Source organism: Mustela putorius, unplaced genomic scaffold (genome assembly GCF_011764305.1).
Source record: "Mustela putorius furo isolate JIRA1106 unplaced genomic scaffold, ASM1176430v1.1 tig00000698_pilon_pilon_pilon, whole genome shotgun sequence".
NCBI lineage: Eukaryota > Metazoa > Chordata > Mammalia > Carnivora > Mustelidae > Mustela > Mustela putorius.
The window spans coordinates 7,773,164-7,787,326 of NW_025421449.1; the positions used below are offsets into that span (position 1 = coordinate 7,773,164).

A 14,163-nucleotide genomic window follows, 5' to 3' on the forward strand; every position below is an offset into this window, starting at 1 on the left:
TGGTGGTACATGTCAGTAACGGGGGATGCATGTGTGGGGCAGGGGATATATGGGAAATCTCTGTACTTCCACTCAATTTTCCTATAAATATAAAATTGCTTAAAAAAATAAAGCCTATTTTTAAACATGGGCCAAACACTTCACCAAAAAGGACAGACAGATGAAAAATTAGCAGTTAAAGGGATGTTTAACATCATTAGTCATTAGGGAAATACATACTAAAACCACAACAATATATCCTACACATCCACTAGAATGGCTAAAATAAAAATCATGATAATACTAAGAGTAGACAAGGACGCAGAACAATAGGAGCTCTCACACAGGGCTGATAAGAATGACAGATGGTACAACCATTCTGGAAAAACTCTTTGGTGATTTCTTTTAAAGGTAAACATGCTTACCCTCTAATCCAACAATCCTACTTCTAGGCATTTCCTCTAGAGAAACTGAAACTTCAGGTCCACCCAAACTTCTACACAATGCTTAGATCAGCTCTATTCATCATCTCTCCAAACTGGAAGCAACCTACATGCCATTAAAGAAGTGAATGGATAAACAGGGGCATCTGGGTGGCTCAGTCAGTTAAGCATTCAACTCTCGATCTCAACACAGGTCTTGATCTCAGGCTTGTGAGTTCAAGCCCCATGCTGGGATCCACGCATAGAGCCCACTTAAAAAAATAAAAATAAATAAAGGAATGAATGGATAAACTGTGGCACATCCATAAAATGCCACATTACTCAGAAAAAGAAAAGAATGAACTATCAATACAAAACCTGGATGAATCAAAGGAATTGTATTTAATGGAAAAAACTAGTCTCAAATGGTTATATGCTGTATGATTCTATTCACAAGACATTCTCAAAATGACATAGTGATAGTGACAGAGAACAGATCAGTGCTTGTCAGGGGCTAGGGGTACAGGGAGGATATGAAGGCACAGTGAGAGGGTGAGGGAATTTGGGGGGTACTGAAACTGTTCTGTATTCTGATTCAGGTAGTGGTGGCATGACTCAACGTATGTGCTAAAATGTACAGAGCTGTGTACACACACATACACACACATCGATTTCACTATAAGTGAATAAAATTAAAGAACAAGATAGCTGGACAATTAAAATTACTTCTAAATCTTAGTGGGACCACGTATTTTTTTTTTAAGATTTTATTTATTTATTTAACAGAGAGAGAGATCACAAGTAGGCAGAGAGACAGGCAGAGAGAAAGGGGGAAGCAGGCTCCCCACTGAGGAGACAGCCCAACACAGGGCTCGATGCCCAGACCCTGAGATCATGACCTGAGCCACCCAGATGCCCTAGGGACCACGTACTTTAATAAGCATTTTACTGAATGGAAAATGGCCAGAAGAAAGCCTAGGTTAATGCATGTGGATTTATGTACCAATCTTGAGGACAACAATCCAGAGCTCCACCCCCGTGCCCAAGCAGTTTGAGTTACTTAAATACTTTTACTTTGATCAGAAGGAACCTTCAAAGATTAGGACTAATTATCCTTTTTCCCCTTAAAAACTTTCCTTTCTTCCTTTTATCATCACTTTTAACCCCTCTGGACCTCACACCCTGTTTACTGATACCACCTGTGTTGCTGGAAATCAGCACACTGCATAATGACCCAGTCATTCCTCGCTCCACAAACCGGGCATCCTCTCCCTCCCCTGCTCCGCCACAGCACTTGGGCAACAAAGTCTCTCACATAACAAGGCATTAAGGTCTAGGGAGGATAGTACTACCCTGGTCTGGAAAAGGCCAATGCACCATGGAGGGAATGGGGTAGCCCTAGGTATTTTCTACCTTTGAAAAAGACCTTCATTTTTATAGCATGTAGTTTGGCATGGTTGAGGAAACTGAGGATACTACTTTTACAAATACCGCAAAGTGATTTCCGTTCTTAGAAGGTACTGGTTTGAATACAAAGCCAAGCAATGTCTCTATCAAGACTCTTCTCTCAGGGAACCACCGTGTAATATCAGGGAAAGCACCGAGCCGAGAAGCCAGTGATCTTCCTGGAAGGCAGTCATCCTCATTTCCCCTTTCCCTATTTCTTCCTCCTCTACGCACAAGGAAGGGTCCAAAAACGCCAGATCCTTGGCATCAAGCACCCCTTGCCAAATGATAGCCAATAAAATGCTTGTGTATCTAGTCAAAGAAAAAGTAATTTAAGTAAAAACATGTATCTTATAGGGGCACCCGTGTGGTTCAGTGGGTCAAAACCTCTGCCTTCAGCTCAGGTCATGATCTCAGGGTCCTGGGATCAAGCCCCACATCGGGCTCTCTGCTCAGCGGGGAGCCTGCTTCCTCCTCTCTCTCTGCCTGCCTCTCTGCCTGCTTGTGATCTCTGTCTGTCAAATAAATAAAATCTTTAATTAAAAAATGTATCTTACAAAGTGTAAAGTGCTTGGCAAACTTGGGATACTATTATAATCACAGAGTTCTTGACAAAATACCATTGTATTAAATCAATGGTGGTTCTTTGCTTGGCATCCCTGAAATGTAGAATGGTTGCTTCAAAATGCTAGGGTCCTCCTCATTGTTCTGGGAATAGATTTAATATCCGGGATCACAGGAGGGCAATGATTACTAAAAGATTTAACAATGGAATCTGAGATGTATTCTTAATGGTTTAATAGCATTTTGAGACTTTTGCTTGAAAAATCACCAATGGTGGGTGGCACCCACAATTAGAACTTTGAAAGTGGGGGAGGCCAGGAGGACGCAGCCTGTGAATGCCCAGGTGTACACAGAAATGCATGCAATTAATTAAAGGCTGCTGGTCTCCAAAAAGAGATCTTTTTGACATTTGCGACTTTATCAAGAGGGCCTTATTTCACATTATTGGCCATATCCTGCCAGCTGATAAGGGCAGGGTGAGAGGCAGCTCCTCCCGGTGTTCGTGGTTGAGTACTGGCCACTGCAGCTCCTCTGCCCTGGTCCTCACGGAGCACGGCGCTGTCTGCATGTTATGTAATTTTTTGGTGCTGCCTTCCCCTTTTGTTCAGTCTGTGCCAAGAGCCAAATAAAAGAATCCATATGTGATTACGGCTATAAAACCAAAAGGAAAATATTAGACAAAAATTTAACATTTTGGGGTTTCTAAGTTTGTTTTACCTTTAATGCTAGGCAGACAGTTTACACAAATCATTTTGCTGCAAAGTAAAGAGTAATGAGTTAAATGTGTTCCCTGTCACCATCAATCATGTACGTTTGCCTTTGATTGACCAAACATATAAGACACATGAAATGACTTTCTAATCAGGTTAGGGGGAGCAGGGAGGGAAAAAGGGGAGAAAATGGGGAGGGGGAGCATAAGCCTCTTATTTTATTCAGAAATTCCATTGACATTTTCTGGCAATCTTCTAACATGCTGTATGGGCTTCTCTTTGCTAATAATGTTTGCCTTGAGAATTTGTAAAGGTCTAAGAACTCTTTAATTCAATGTTCTAGAAATTACCAGGGCCAGAGGGGAACGAAATCCCCGTTAATAGTTCATGGATTAATTCTCTCTTCTTTCAAAATCATTTTCGGGGGAGCTGGTCTCTCAGGTGGGCGTTCGTCCTCTGCAGCGGGGTGCATGGCTCTGCCTGGGGAGGCAGGCGGTGCCGCTGGTCTAATGAGCGCCGCCACGGAGGGAAAAAGACGACGCTCAATGATGTTGACCCAAATGGGATACTGAGGCTTAGCCAATTCCTTTCGGTGCATGGGTGTTTATTTTGATTTGTGAATTTAAACAACACACTGACTGGATTCTCTGGCAGTCGAAACGGTTTATAACCCAAAGTAACCAGCCTCCGAGCATCCTCGCCAAGCTCATTATTTCAAGTTTCCACGCGGAGTCCAAGCTCTTTAATGTGGGGAGGGAACTACCTACGGTAGCAATGGAGGAAGTTTTCAGCACCAAAATCACCCCCCAAATAGTCGCTGCGGTCCTGGCCCCACCCAACTGTCTGTGTAATCAAGGCTGGCCAGGCGAGGCTGAGACCAGCTGATTCATTTACTTATTCAACAGGCATTTCTTGAGGACCATGTGTACTGGGTGCTGCTCCAGGCCCTGGGGATTGGGCAAGGAGCCCTAGGCTTCACAGTGCTGACACTGTCTCAGAGAAGGAGGCAATAAATGAGACCACGAAGCCACGTAGGAAATCAAAGCCAGGAACGCAGATGAGGACATAGATACACAGGTTGTGGAGCGGAGAGTGATTTTGAAAATATGATTCTGATGTGTTTACATATGGAAACTTTCTTCACCCCATGAAGTCAGGGAGAACCTCTAAATCCTTGCTGGAGACTGTGGTGAAGTGGGACATCTCTTCCCTGTAGGGACTCCCGGGAGCCCCAGAAAAATGTATGAGCTTAGTTGCTTCTTTTTGATTCTCCTACATTTGCCAGGAAAACTGCTGAATGGCAAATCATCTCTCAATTAGAGATATGCCACATTAGACTGTAGAACTCAACGCTGTGGAGATGCCAGTTCTCCCCAAGAGAGCTCAGAAACAGACCCACGCATACACTGATGTTTCAGTAAACGGGCCCCTGAGGTACTGATAACGTATGGCTTCTTAACTTGGGTCCTGGTTAAAAGGGAGTTCTGAGTTTGTGAATATTTAATAAGCTGTCCATTTGTTAGATGTACACTTTTATGTTTATATATTCTACTTCGATTAAAGATTTGTTGTTAAGCCCTTTTATTTTATTATTTTTTAAAAGATTTTATTTATTGATTGATTTGACAGCGATCACAAGTCGGCAGAGAGGCAGGCAGAGAGAGAGGAAGGGAAGCAGGCTCCCCGCTGAGCAGAGAGCCCGATGCAGGGCTCAATCCCAGGACCCTGGGATCATGACCTGAGCTGAAGGCAGAGGCTTAACCCAGTGAGCCACCCAGGTGCCCCTGTTAAGCCCCTTTAAAAATGCAACTCTAATGGTTTTGAGAAGGGCCTCACTCTGAAATTAACACAAACCAAAGACATGGGAGATCTGATAGAAGGAAACCAGGAAGCTACTAGGGGAAGAGTGTTTCAGCCAGAGGAATAATGTGTAACCCTAAAGACTAGCCAAAGGGGTGCAGCTGATGGCAAGGAGCAGAAGAGCACTTAGGAGATGAGGCCGGAGAGGGTTGCTTCGGACTTAGAGAATATCGTAAGAACTTTTTCCTGGTGAGATAGGACACCATGGAGAGATTTATGCAGAGGGGTGAGAGCATCTGGTTCATGCTTGTGAAGGATCATTCTGGGTGCTCTACGGAGGATAGACCGGAGTGGGAGAGGGAGAAAAGCAGAGCAGGGAGGCAGTCAGGAGGCTTATGTAATGCTCAAGGAGAACAAAGGATGGTGGTTTGGATCTGACAGGAAGAACGGAAGTGGTCAGAAATTTGGAAAGTCAAAGCTGAGAGGATTTCCTGCTGGACTGAACGAGGTGCATGAGAAAAAGAAAGAAGCTGGGGATGCCGCCAAATATATTCGTTTGAGCAATGGGAAGAATGGCATCGCCAGTGTCTCCGGACAAAGAACAGGAATTCAATTCTGGGTATGTCAGGCCTCAGATGAGATGCAAAACTCAAATAGAGATGTTGAGTGGCAGTTAGATAGATGACATTGCATTCGGGGGGAGGTTCCAGATGGAGATATAAATTTGGGACCCCTATATATGTAGGATTTATGAGAATAAACCTTATGGCAAGTGAGTATATTCGTATCATATCTATAGAAGTTCACTCTCATGACAAGTTGTGATCGGGATGACATCACCTGTGGATATGAAATAAGCAAGAGGCTGCCTCTCCCTTGTAACTTACGCTATGTAGATTTACTTTGTGGGAGAAACCCTCTACTCTGGCACCAGCAGCATCCCTTCCCAGAAGCAGAAAGCCACCTTGACCCTTATCAGTTGCAGCCCTGGCCCCCTTTCAGAGATCCCATCACCCACCTCCAGCCCACCCCACACTGGGCTGAGCCTTGTTGTTTGTACCCTCATGTGGATGAACACCTCAGGTCTGCAGAGCTTACACCCATCAGCCAATAAGAACTGTTTATTTTCTCCCAGAAGCACCTACTGAGTCAATTAGCTTTACTCCCTGAATACAGCAGCAAGTAATATCACTTCCTTCTGGAAAACCTGGTGATTTCCTTATCCTGATTCATCCCAGCCTAGGTCACATGTTTTAATGCAGTGACTTCTGCCCTTTATAGAGCTGGCCGGAGAGAAAGCCAGCAAGACCCAGAGAATGCATCTTGGAAAAGTGTGCCCATGCATCCCAGTCATAATAGAAGCTTCCTGAAGCTTATGAGTGCCTGCTAGCCATGAGAATGACAGTGTGGTTAGCATCCTGCATGGAATACAGTAGGTGCCCAGGGAATCTCTATCAAAGCAACCATGTCTAACCACAGAAAGCAAAAATTCTGGCAATAGCTAAGTTCCCCCTTACTGTATTTCCTCTTATTTTAAAATATTTTATTTATTTCTTTGGTGGGGGGGTAGGTGGAGGAGGGGCAGAGGGAGAAGCAGACTCCCAGCTGAGCAGGGAACCTGATCCATGGCTCAGTCCCAGGACCCAGGGATCATGATCTGAGCCAAAGGAAGATGCTTAACCAACCAAGCCACCCAGGTGCCCCTACCGTATTTCCTCCTGGTATACTTAAAGACCTGGAGCCAATTTGTTTGGTTTGACACGTGAGTTTGTCAATTCCAGGTGTTCTGGCCTCATGTAGGTTACTGAACTTCTCACAACCCACAGTATCTGCCACTGGAAAGTGGATATAATAGTGCCAGTGGTGGGTACAGTCATTGTGAGAATTAAATGACTGATGTCTGTAAAGCAGTTAGCCTAGGACTTGGCACAGGGTTAGAACCCAAGATAGCTCAGGTATTATTAGAGTCTTGATTTTTATTTCCAGCTCCTAAACCATATTGTTTTTATATATGCATATAAAAAATGACACAGATGCACATAAACATCACCAAACTAAAGGAATTAAAATGATTCCCTGGCCTACAACTTGTGCCAGCTAGGACTATGTATTGCTGAACGTTTATCTTAATGAGATAATATCAAAAATGAGCAAGTGGTTTTCATGTCCAGCAAGGTCCACCTCGGCCAAGATACACTCTGGGGGCACCTGGGTGGCTCAGTGGGTTAAAGTCCCTGCCTTCAGCTCAGGTCATGATCTCAGGGTCCTGGGATCAAGCCCCACATCGGGCTCTCTGCTCAGTGGGGAGCCTGCTTCCTCCTCTCTCTGCCTGCCTTTCTGCCTACTTGTGATCTCTGCCTGTCAAATAAATAAATAAAATCTTTAAAAAAAAAAAAAAGATACACTCTGAATAACACACACCCAGTTTTCCTATGGCTTCCTCATTCAGAAATAGAAAAGGTGACAGAGAAGACCATGTTGTGATCGATATCAAGTAACATTTCACCCACAAGAAATAATTACAGGGTACATGCTATGTACCAGGGTGTGTGTGTGTGCACGCACACACACACACACACACACACACACTCAAATGGTAGCTTAGCAAAGTTAAAATGCTCGGCAATCCTGAGAATAATTTAAATCTGCTAAATTTTGAAGAGTCAGTACAGACTGAAAAGAAATGTTAAGAGCTAATCACTCTCTAAATTATACACAACACCCACACATACAATTTATCATGCCCAGGACAGCTAATCCTAGTAAGAACAATAGCACAATTCACAAAGATGGCAGGTCAAGCCTCAACATGAAACCACACATGCTGAAGAGAAACTAAAGTATTACATGCTAAAACTCTAAAACCAAGAAAAAATAAAAATCAATGGATCTTAAAATACATCGAAAAGAGGAAGCCAAGTGGAGGGTAAGTGTGGCCACTTACTCAGGGACTCAGGAGCAAGGCAATGGCAGAGCGGCTAAATAAATAAGTTCATTATCTTGGTCTTTAAAGAAGACCTTAGGAAGATTCTCACTTGAACCTGACAGGCAGGTGGTAGGAGATCCGATAGCAGTAAATACACAGGATATTCCACACCTGGTTGACAGTGGAGATACAGACTAGTCTCAGGAATCAGGACCATTGCCTTCCCTCCCTGGAGGAACTCAGGGCAAAAACTGGGTGCTGCTGGAGAAAATGCTTACCCTAGTATTAGCAATAGGCTGTGGGGTCCGAGGACCCAACCCGTCAAATTGGCCAACCTGTGACTCTTTCATGAAGTTATTTGCTATCAGGTTATCATGGATTTGTTCAACAAATACCAGCATACCAGAAACTTCAGAGGCCATGCCTTGAAGGTTAAACAGAGCAAATTACATACGAATAGGCAGGAAAAAGTCTTTAACAGTAGTTAGCACACTTGAATTCCTTATCCCAAAGATGTGGGCTAAAAAGACAGATGCTCCAAAAGTTTAGATCAATTCAGAGATGACACAGCCAACATGGGAGCCAGGAGTAAGGGCCTTTGAAAGTGATATTGCTCAGGGGACACACAAGTGTTCCCCATATTTTGCTGGTACCACTGGCCTGGGTCCCTTGGAACCCCTGCATAGCAGGAGCCCCTCCCTCTTGCTAAGCTTTATTATCCTCCCTTTCAGCCTTGGCTTTCGGTCTCACGGACACTAAAGTCCCCGTGGCCGGCCAACTGTGCTTCTGCCTGTGATATATATACAGAGTACAATGTATTCTGCAGAACCAAGAAACAGATGCTGTACCTGCCCAGGGCAAGGGAGAGGCTGAGCACACACTCCACCTCTGGCTTCCAGAAACACTAAGTGTCCTCAAGGGATGAAACCCGCCAAAGCCTCATCCCACCTCTCTCCATCCTTGAGGCCCTCCTCTCCCTACGGAAGTACTAATGAATTCTCTGCCGGAGGACATGGGGGATACTGGGGCAGGAAGCAATTTCTGGCAACGATCATCCATTTCTAGATTTCCTTTTCCATCTGCCCCCTGCCCAGTAAAAATGAGTGAAGACACTATGACCTCGGGAATGGGAGAGAATATATAAAACCTGCCAAGGAGACCATCATCAAGGTGTTTATCATGACCTGAGGGAGACAAGGATCGGGGATCTGGAGGGTCAGTGCACCAGCATGACGCCACAGAGTGGGGAACACATGCTTCCAGCAGTCCTTATTTTAAGTGAAAACAATAGATGCAGGGAAACCTTGCTATTTCCAGGTCATGTGCCTTAGCAAATTCCAACACAAAGACCACCTGAATGTCAAGAGGCCATGTTCAGAGAGCTACCTCCGAACACGGGGGACCTGGCTCCGGGCAGAAATGACACAGTAACATAACCCTAGGAGGGAAATGTGTTTTCAGTTACACCAGGGCCCAGCCAGGCCTCTTCCACAGGCTCTTCCTAAATAGGAACTTGGCAGTGGGATTCGCTAGGCTGGAGGGGACGTCCTTGGCTCCAGAGGTGAGGCCCTGCAGGGTCTTGAGGAGAGTTGGACAGAAGTTCTTTTTCCCTGCTCAATAATAACACTGAGGAATCAGCGTCACATCCATTTTATTAATTTTCTTGACAGGCAGCTCCAGTTTCCATGCAGGCACCACAAAATCAAAACATACGCATGTCAAGTGCCCCATGTGCGGTAGGGCCCTGCCAAGACCGTGTTACATCAACAAAAGGAAGCAGAGCCCAGGTCTCAGACCTCGTGCTTGGGCCTGTGGGTAACTCCCTGCTGGAGAAAACCACCAGAGCTCAGATGAATGAGCCAGAAGAGCTCTCTTGGTGACAGTCCTTTATCCTGGGGTCTGGGTTCCTTGTGTTGAACACGAGAGCCGTGGGAGACACAAGGCTACATCTGGCTTTGGGGTATGCTTCTCAGTCCCGCCACACAGACCTCCCCTGCCAACTCCATTTAGCCTGCATTCAGTTTCATCCAGGCAGGGGAATAGCAGCCTGGATTAAAGAAGCCATTAAAAAAAGAAAAGAAAGGAAAAGAAGAGAAAAGAAAAGAAAAAACCGCAATACCCTTATTTGTGTGCTGGGTCTGAGCCTGGAGTTCTGTGGAGTTGAGGTCTTTGGGCACATAGGGAGCTGAAGGAATGTTTTGATCAAGGCATCCTTTGCTAAAGTGATAGAAGGGACTCCAGCACAATTTGTCCTCTCACATAAAGGATTTTTATCTAGGAACTGCCTATGTAATGTAAATTAGGTGGGTAGAGAGGGTAAGGGCTGAGAGAAAAGCCCTGCTCTAATGCCACGGCGGGATGCCCCGGGTGAGCCCACGCAGGTAGCCGGTCCGTCTTCTCAGCCCCACTCTTCCCGCCCATCCTTCCCACCGCCTCCAGGGCCATCGCCTCGACTCCCCCAAACAACGGACCACCAGTGCCACACAATGCAGTAATGGCAGCCCAGGGCTGGAGGTATCACACCTAGGATCACAGGGCTTCTAGCCCCCCTCATGGGACCTCCTGGTAACTCACAACTTTCCCACCTCCATCCCTACTCTTGCAGGAAGGGGAAACGGAAGCCCAAATCCTGAGCTGACGACCACCAATGCCAAGTCAGAAAGGCCCACACTGGGCGGGTTTTCCTGCCCTGGTCTGCCTCCTTGACTGGTCTAGGTTAAGAACAATGCAAGGATGAGGACGGGTGTTATCATTACTCCAAAAGCCCTCTTAGGAAGGGCCCGGGCCTTCAACCCAGTGTCCCGGAAATGGGCCTGCCCTGGCCTGGCCAGTGCCCCGGCCTGGCCTGTGAGGAAAGAGTTGGGTCTTTCATTGCCTGGGTTGGTCCAGCAGGCAGGGGCCACTCTGGAGACGCTGGGGTGGCTGCCCAGCCCGCTCTTCAGGGTGAAGAGGAGACGAGCAGAGCCAGACCGCCCATCTCATGGCACACAGGGCGCCGCTGCTGAGGAGTCGGCCCCTCATTCCACTCTCCATTCAAACAACCGTGGCATGTCAGCCCTGCTGGCCTCCTTGATTGTGCAGAAATAAATAAATGAATTATGTTGTTGGGGTTTGGGCTTCAGCACAAACACATGGTCTGCATTTATCTGCACAGTGAGAGGTCCACCAGCCACTTGATGTAAAAAAAGCAAAATGATAATTCTTTTCTTTAGGCACTCTGGTGCCATATGGAATGTATATAAATCATATTTTTGTTTTAACAGCGGAGGCTTTGTTGATAGATAAACATGTGGTTTATCTAAAAAAAAGAGAGGATCTGTGCTTTGAACAATCATTTAATGGCCGTGGATGTGCCAAATAAAAATAAAAACATAATTTTGAAAGAAGTTGGCCTCGTGCCCAAATCTGTAACAAGGAATTTCTCCTTAACCAGAGTGGTTAAAGCCCGTCGATCTGTTTTGAGTTTAAGCTGTGCTCTCTACTCAACCCCACGACAAACTGAATCCGGGGCTAATGGGCTCTAATAGGACAAGACGTTACCTTTATGAATGACCTCATGGAGAAGAGGTTGGCGAGCATGGTGGAGAGGCCTTGAGCCAGACAGCTCTGGGCTATGAACCCCAGCTTCAGCTCCGCGAGGCAGATTGCATCATCTCCCTCTTTCCAGTTCCAGCTCGGGATGTTTAGCAGATGGGCCTGTAGAAGCAAACACAAGGTATGAGAACTGAGGTTGCTAAATGTTCAATGGTTGCAAATCTCCTCTGGGAAATGCACCACTGCCCGATGGCTCAGAGGCATTTAGACTCATCCTTTCTTTCCCTGGCCTGAGCCTGCTGTTTGCTATTTCATTCGACTCCCCTATTCCGTGGACTTCTGTCCTCGGGGTTCTCTCTGGAACATTGCTTCTGCGCCTCCCTAACCCAGGTCTTCCCCTGGGATTTGTCATGTAGCCAACAGAGTCCAGAGGGAATTTCCTCTTGGGACAGACACATCAGCCCACATTACTAGAATAGCTCGCTAGGTTGTTCATAAAAGAGCTCCTCAAACAGACTCGGACCCTCAGTTGTCTGTGTGTTTTAGAATCTTTTTTTAATCTGCATCCCCGAAACTCCAGGTCAGTGGCCCCCAAGTCTGAGTGGGCCTCAGAATCACCTGGTGGGTTGGTACACATATTGCCGGCCCCTCATTCACTCTTTCTGATCTAGTAGGGTGCAGGGCGAGGCTGGAGAATTTGCATTTCTAACAAATTCGAGGTGCGATCTGGGGACCACACTTTGAGTAGCACTGACCTAAATCATCAGGCAAATCACAGTGTAGACATATTATGATCTCTTGCAGATGGACTGATCCTATGTAACAGGTCACACCCGAGGATAAGGACACAGACACACGCTCATCTGATTAGTTTTAAGCAGCATGAAGCAGAGTCAGAGATCATCCATTGGATGAAGGAGTCAAAATTCAAAAACTTTGCCAGGATTGGAAAAATGGGCAGGAAAAACAACCAGGAAAAATTTTTAAAAGTCTTAATGTCAAGTGCAGCATTTAGGTTCAAAAAAAAAAAAAAATCAATGTATAAATTCAAAATGAGAAGATCTAACTTGGCAGTAGAGCTGAGGGGGAAAGAAGGAAAAAAAACTTAAGTGTGTGGGTAACTCAAATCCCCAAAAAAGGCCAACTGTGTGACAGATTACAGAGAAAGCCAATGCTTGCTTGTTAGAAATGGTCTCCAGATCAAGGGAAACAAATGTTTCATTCTGCTGTGAACCGGTCAGGCTGGTTCCGGAGTACTTGATCCAGTTGTAACAGTCAGATTTAAAGAGGGAAACTGATCAATTGAATAACTTCCAGAAAAAAAATGACAAGCACAAGGAGAGGTGGGGGTTCTGGAAAACGTCTTACGAGAAACAGTTAAGAGAGCCAGCAGTGTCTGGCCTGAAGAAGGACCACACCCTCATGGAGACAGGATGGTTACCTCTGAAAGCCTCAGGTGCTGCTGCAATGAAAAGAGATTAGGCTTGTCTTGCTTTGTTCCAGGGGCCAGAATTAGGACTGACTGGTATATGTTACAAGAAAGCAGTTTTTTGGCTTATTTTATAAAGGAACTTTCTAAGGATGTAATTTGTCTAATAAATGGAGAAAGCTACCTCCCAAAATGCAAAGTCTTTGTCCCAAAAACTCTAAGTGTTTTTCCAAGTCATAAGAGAAAGACCACTTGCTTTGCATTTGAGGTTGTAGCTGAAAGCCCAACTAGACTCCCCGTGGATGCCAAGACTTTATGGCCCTGAAACGCCTATTTTTCTCCAGGTACCAGCAAACACCAGGAGCACCCAGAAGGCTTCCCTTCACTGTCAGGGTAACACACTACGGCCGTACCTACTAGAAGAGAAGATGCCATTATGGAAATAAGAACAAGTCCAATGGCTTCTTGCTCTGCTATCAGAAATTCCCCTCTTGAGAAATTCCTTCCTCAAAGTCCTGTGACAGTTTCACAAGTCCTAAGCCAGCAATGACTCCTGGGAGAGAAGACCGTATCCTCCCTAACGAGACCATGGTTAAAAAGTTTGGTGTGTAGGCCATGATGGATGGTAATTTCTGCCAAGCTGAGTATCAGAGACCTTTTCCCATCACAAGCCTGATTCCAGCGGATCGTCTTGCCCCTTACACTGTTTCTCTCCCAACTCTTCACTGGCTGGCAAAGGCCACCTTCCCCCTTTACTAATCTTCATGGCACTTTCAAGCAAGCAAACGAACAATCAAACAAAGCCTTTTCCAGAGAGGCTCTCATATCCCCATGTGCCAAGTTTTTGAAGGTATGAAGTCCAGGCTCTTGGGCCTTGGGTCCCCCCTGTCCCCATCTGGTTTGAGTTCCTTAGGCATATTTCACATGTTATTACATGGAAAAGTCAAGTCTGTTTCAGTTCTCGGGCTTCCATATGGCCTCCGTTCATGGGCTGTTGTATCTTCCCCAATTGTAGCAGGGAGCAGGGAGGGATGTACCAAAGGCCAGGAGGAACATCTGTGTGCATGAGATGAAGAGAGGAAATTTCACAAGGAACTCAAATCCTCTGTTTCTGACACTTCTGTCCTTCATCTGAGGGATATCTGGGTCCACTGGAAAATGCCAGCATCATTGCACAGAGGTCTAGAGGCACATCCTGGATCTGAAGAATGAGGCCTGATAAAACAGGTGTAGCAGGACCAGGGTCCCCCTTTGATCAGCCACTGGACCACTCCTCATCTCAAGAAGGAGAAATGTGAAAATATGCTTTCCTGGGAAACCAGTAGAGGTCAAGTCCAGTTCCAGCCTTCCCTA

The 14,163-nt window shown here is 45.7% G+C and overlaps 1 protein-coding gene across 25 annotated transcripts in view; it reads right to left on the bottom strand.

Moving 5' to 3' along the window:
* The window catches only part of KCNMA1 (potassium calcium-activated channel subfamily M alpha 1), a 730,733-nt gene that overhangs the window by 187,568 nt on the left and 529,002 nt on the right, over positions 1-14,163 (bottom strand). For all 25 annotated transcript variants that reach the window (XM_045083539.1, XM_045083521.1, XM_045083540.1 and 22 more), the window contains exon 14: positions 11,388-11,543. In XM_045083539.1, the coding sequence (XP_044939474.1) occupies positions 11,388-11,543 (156 nt within the window). The remainder of the gene's footprint in view (positions 1-11,387; positions 11,544-14,163) is intronic.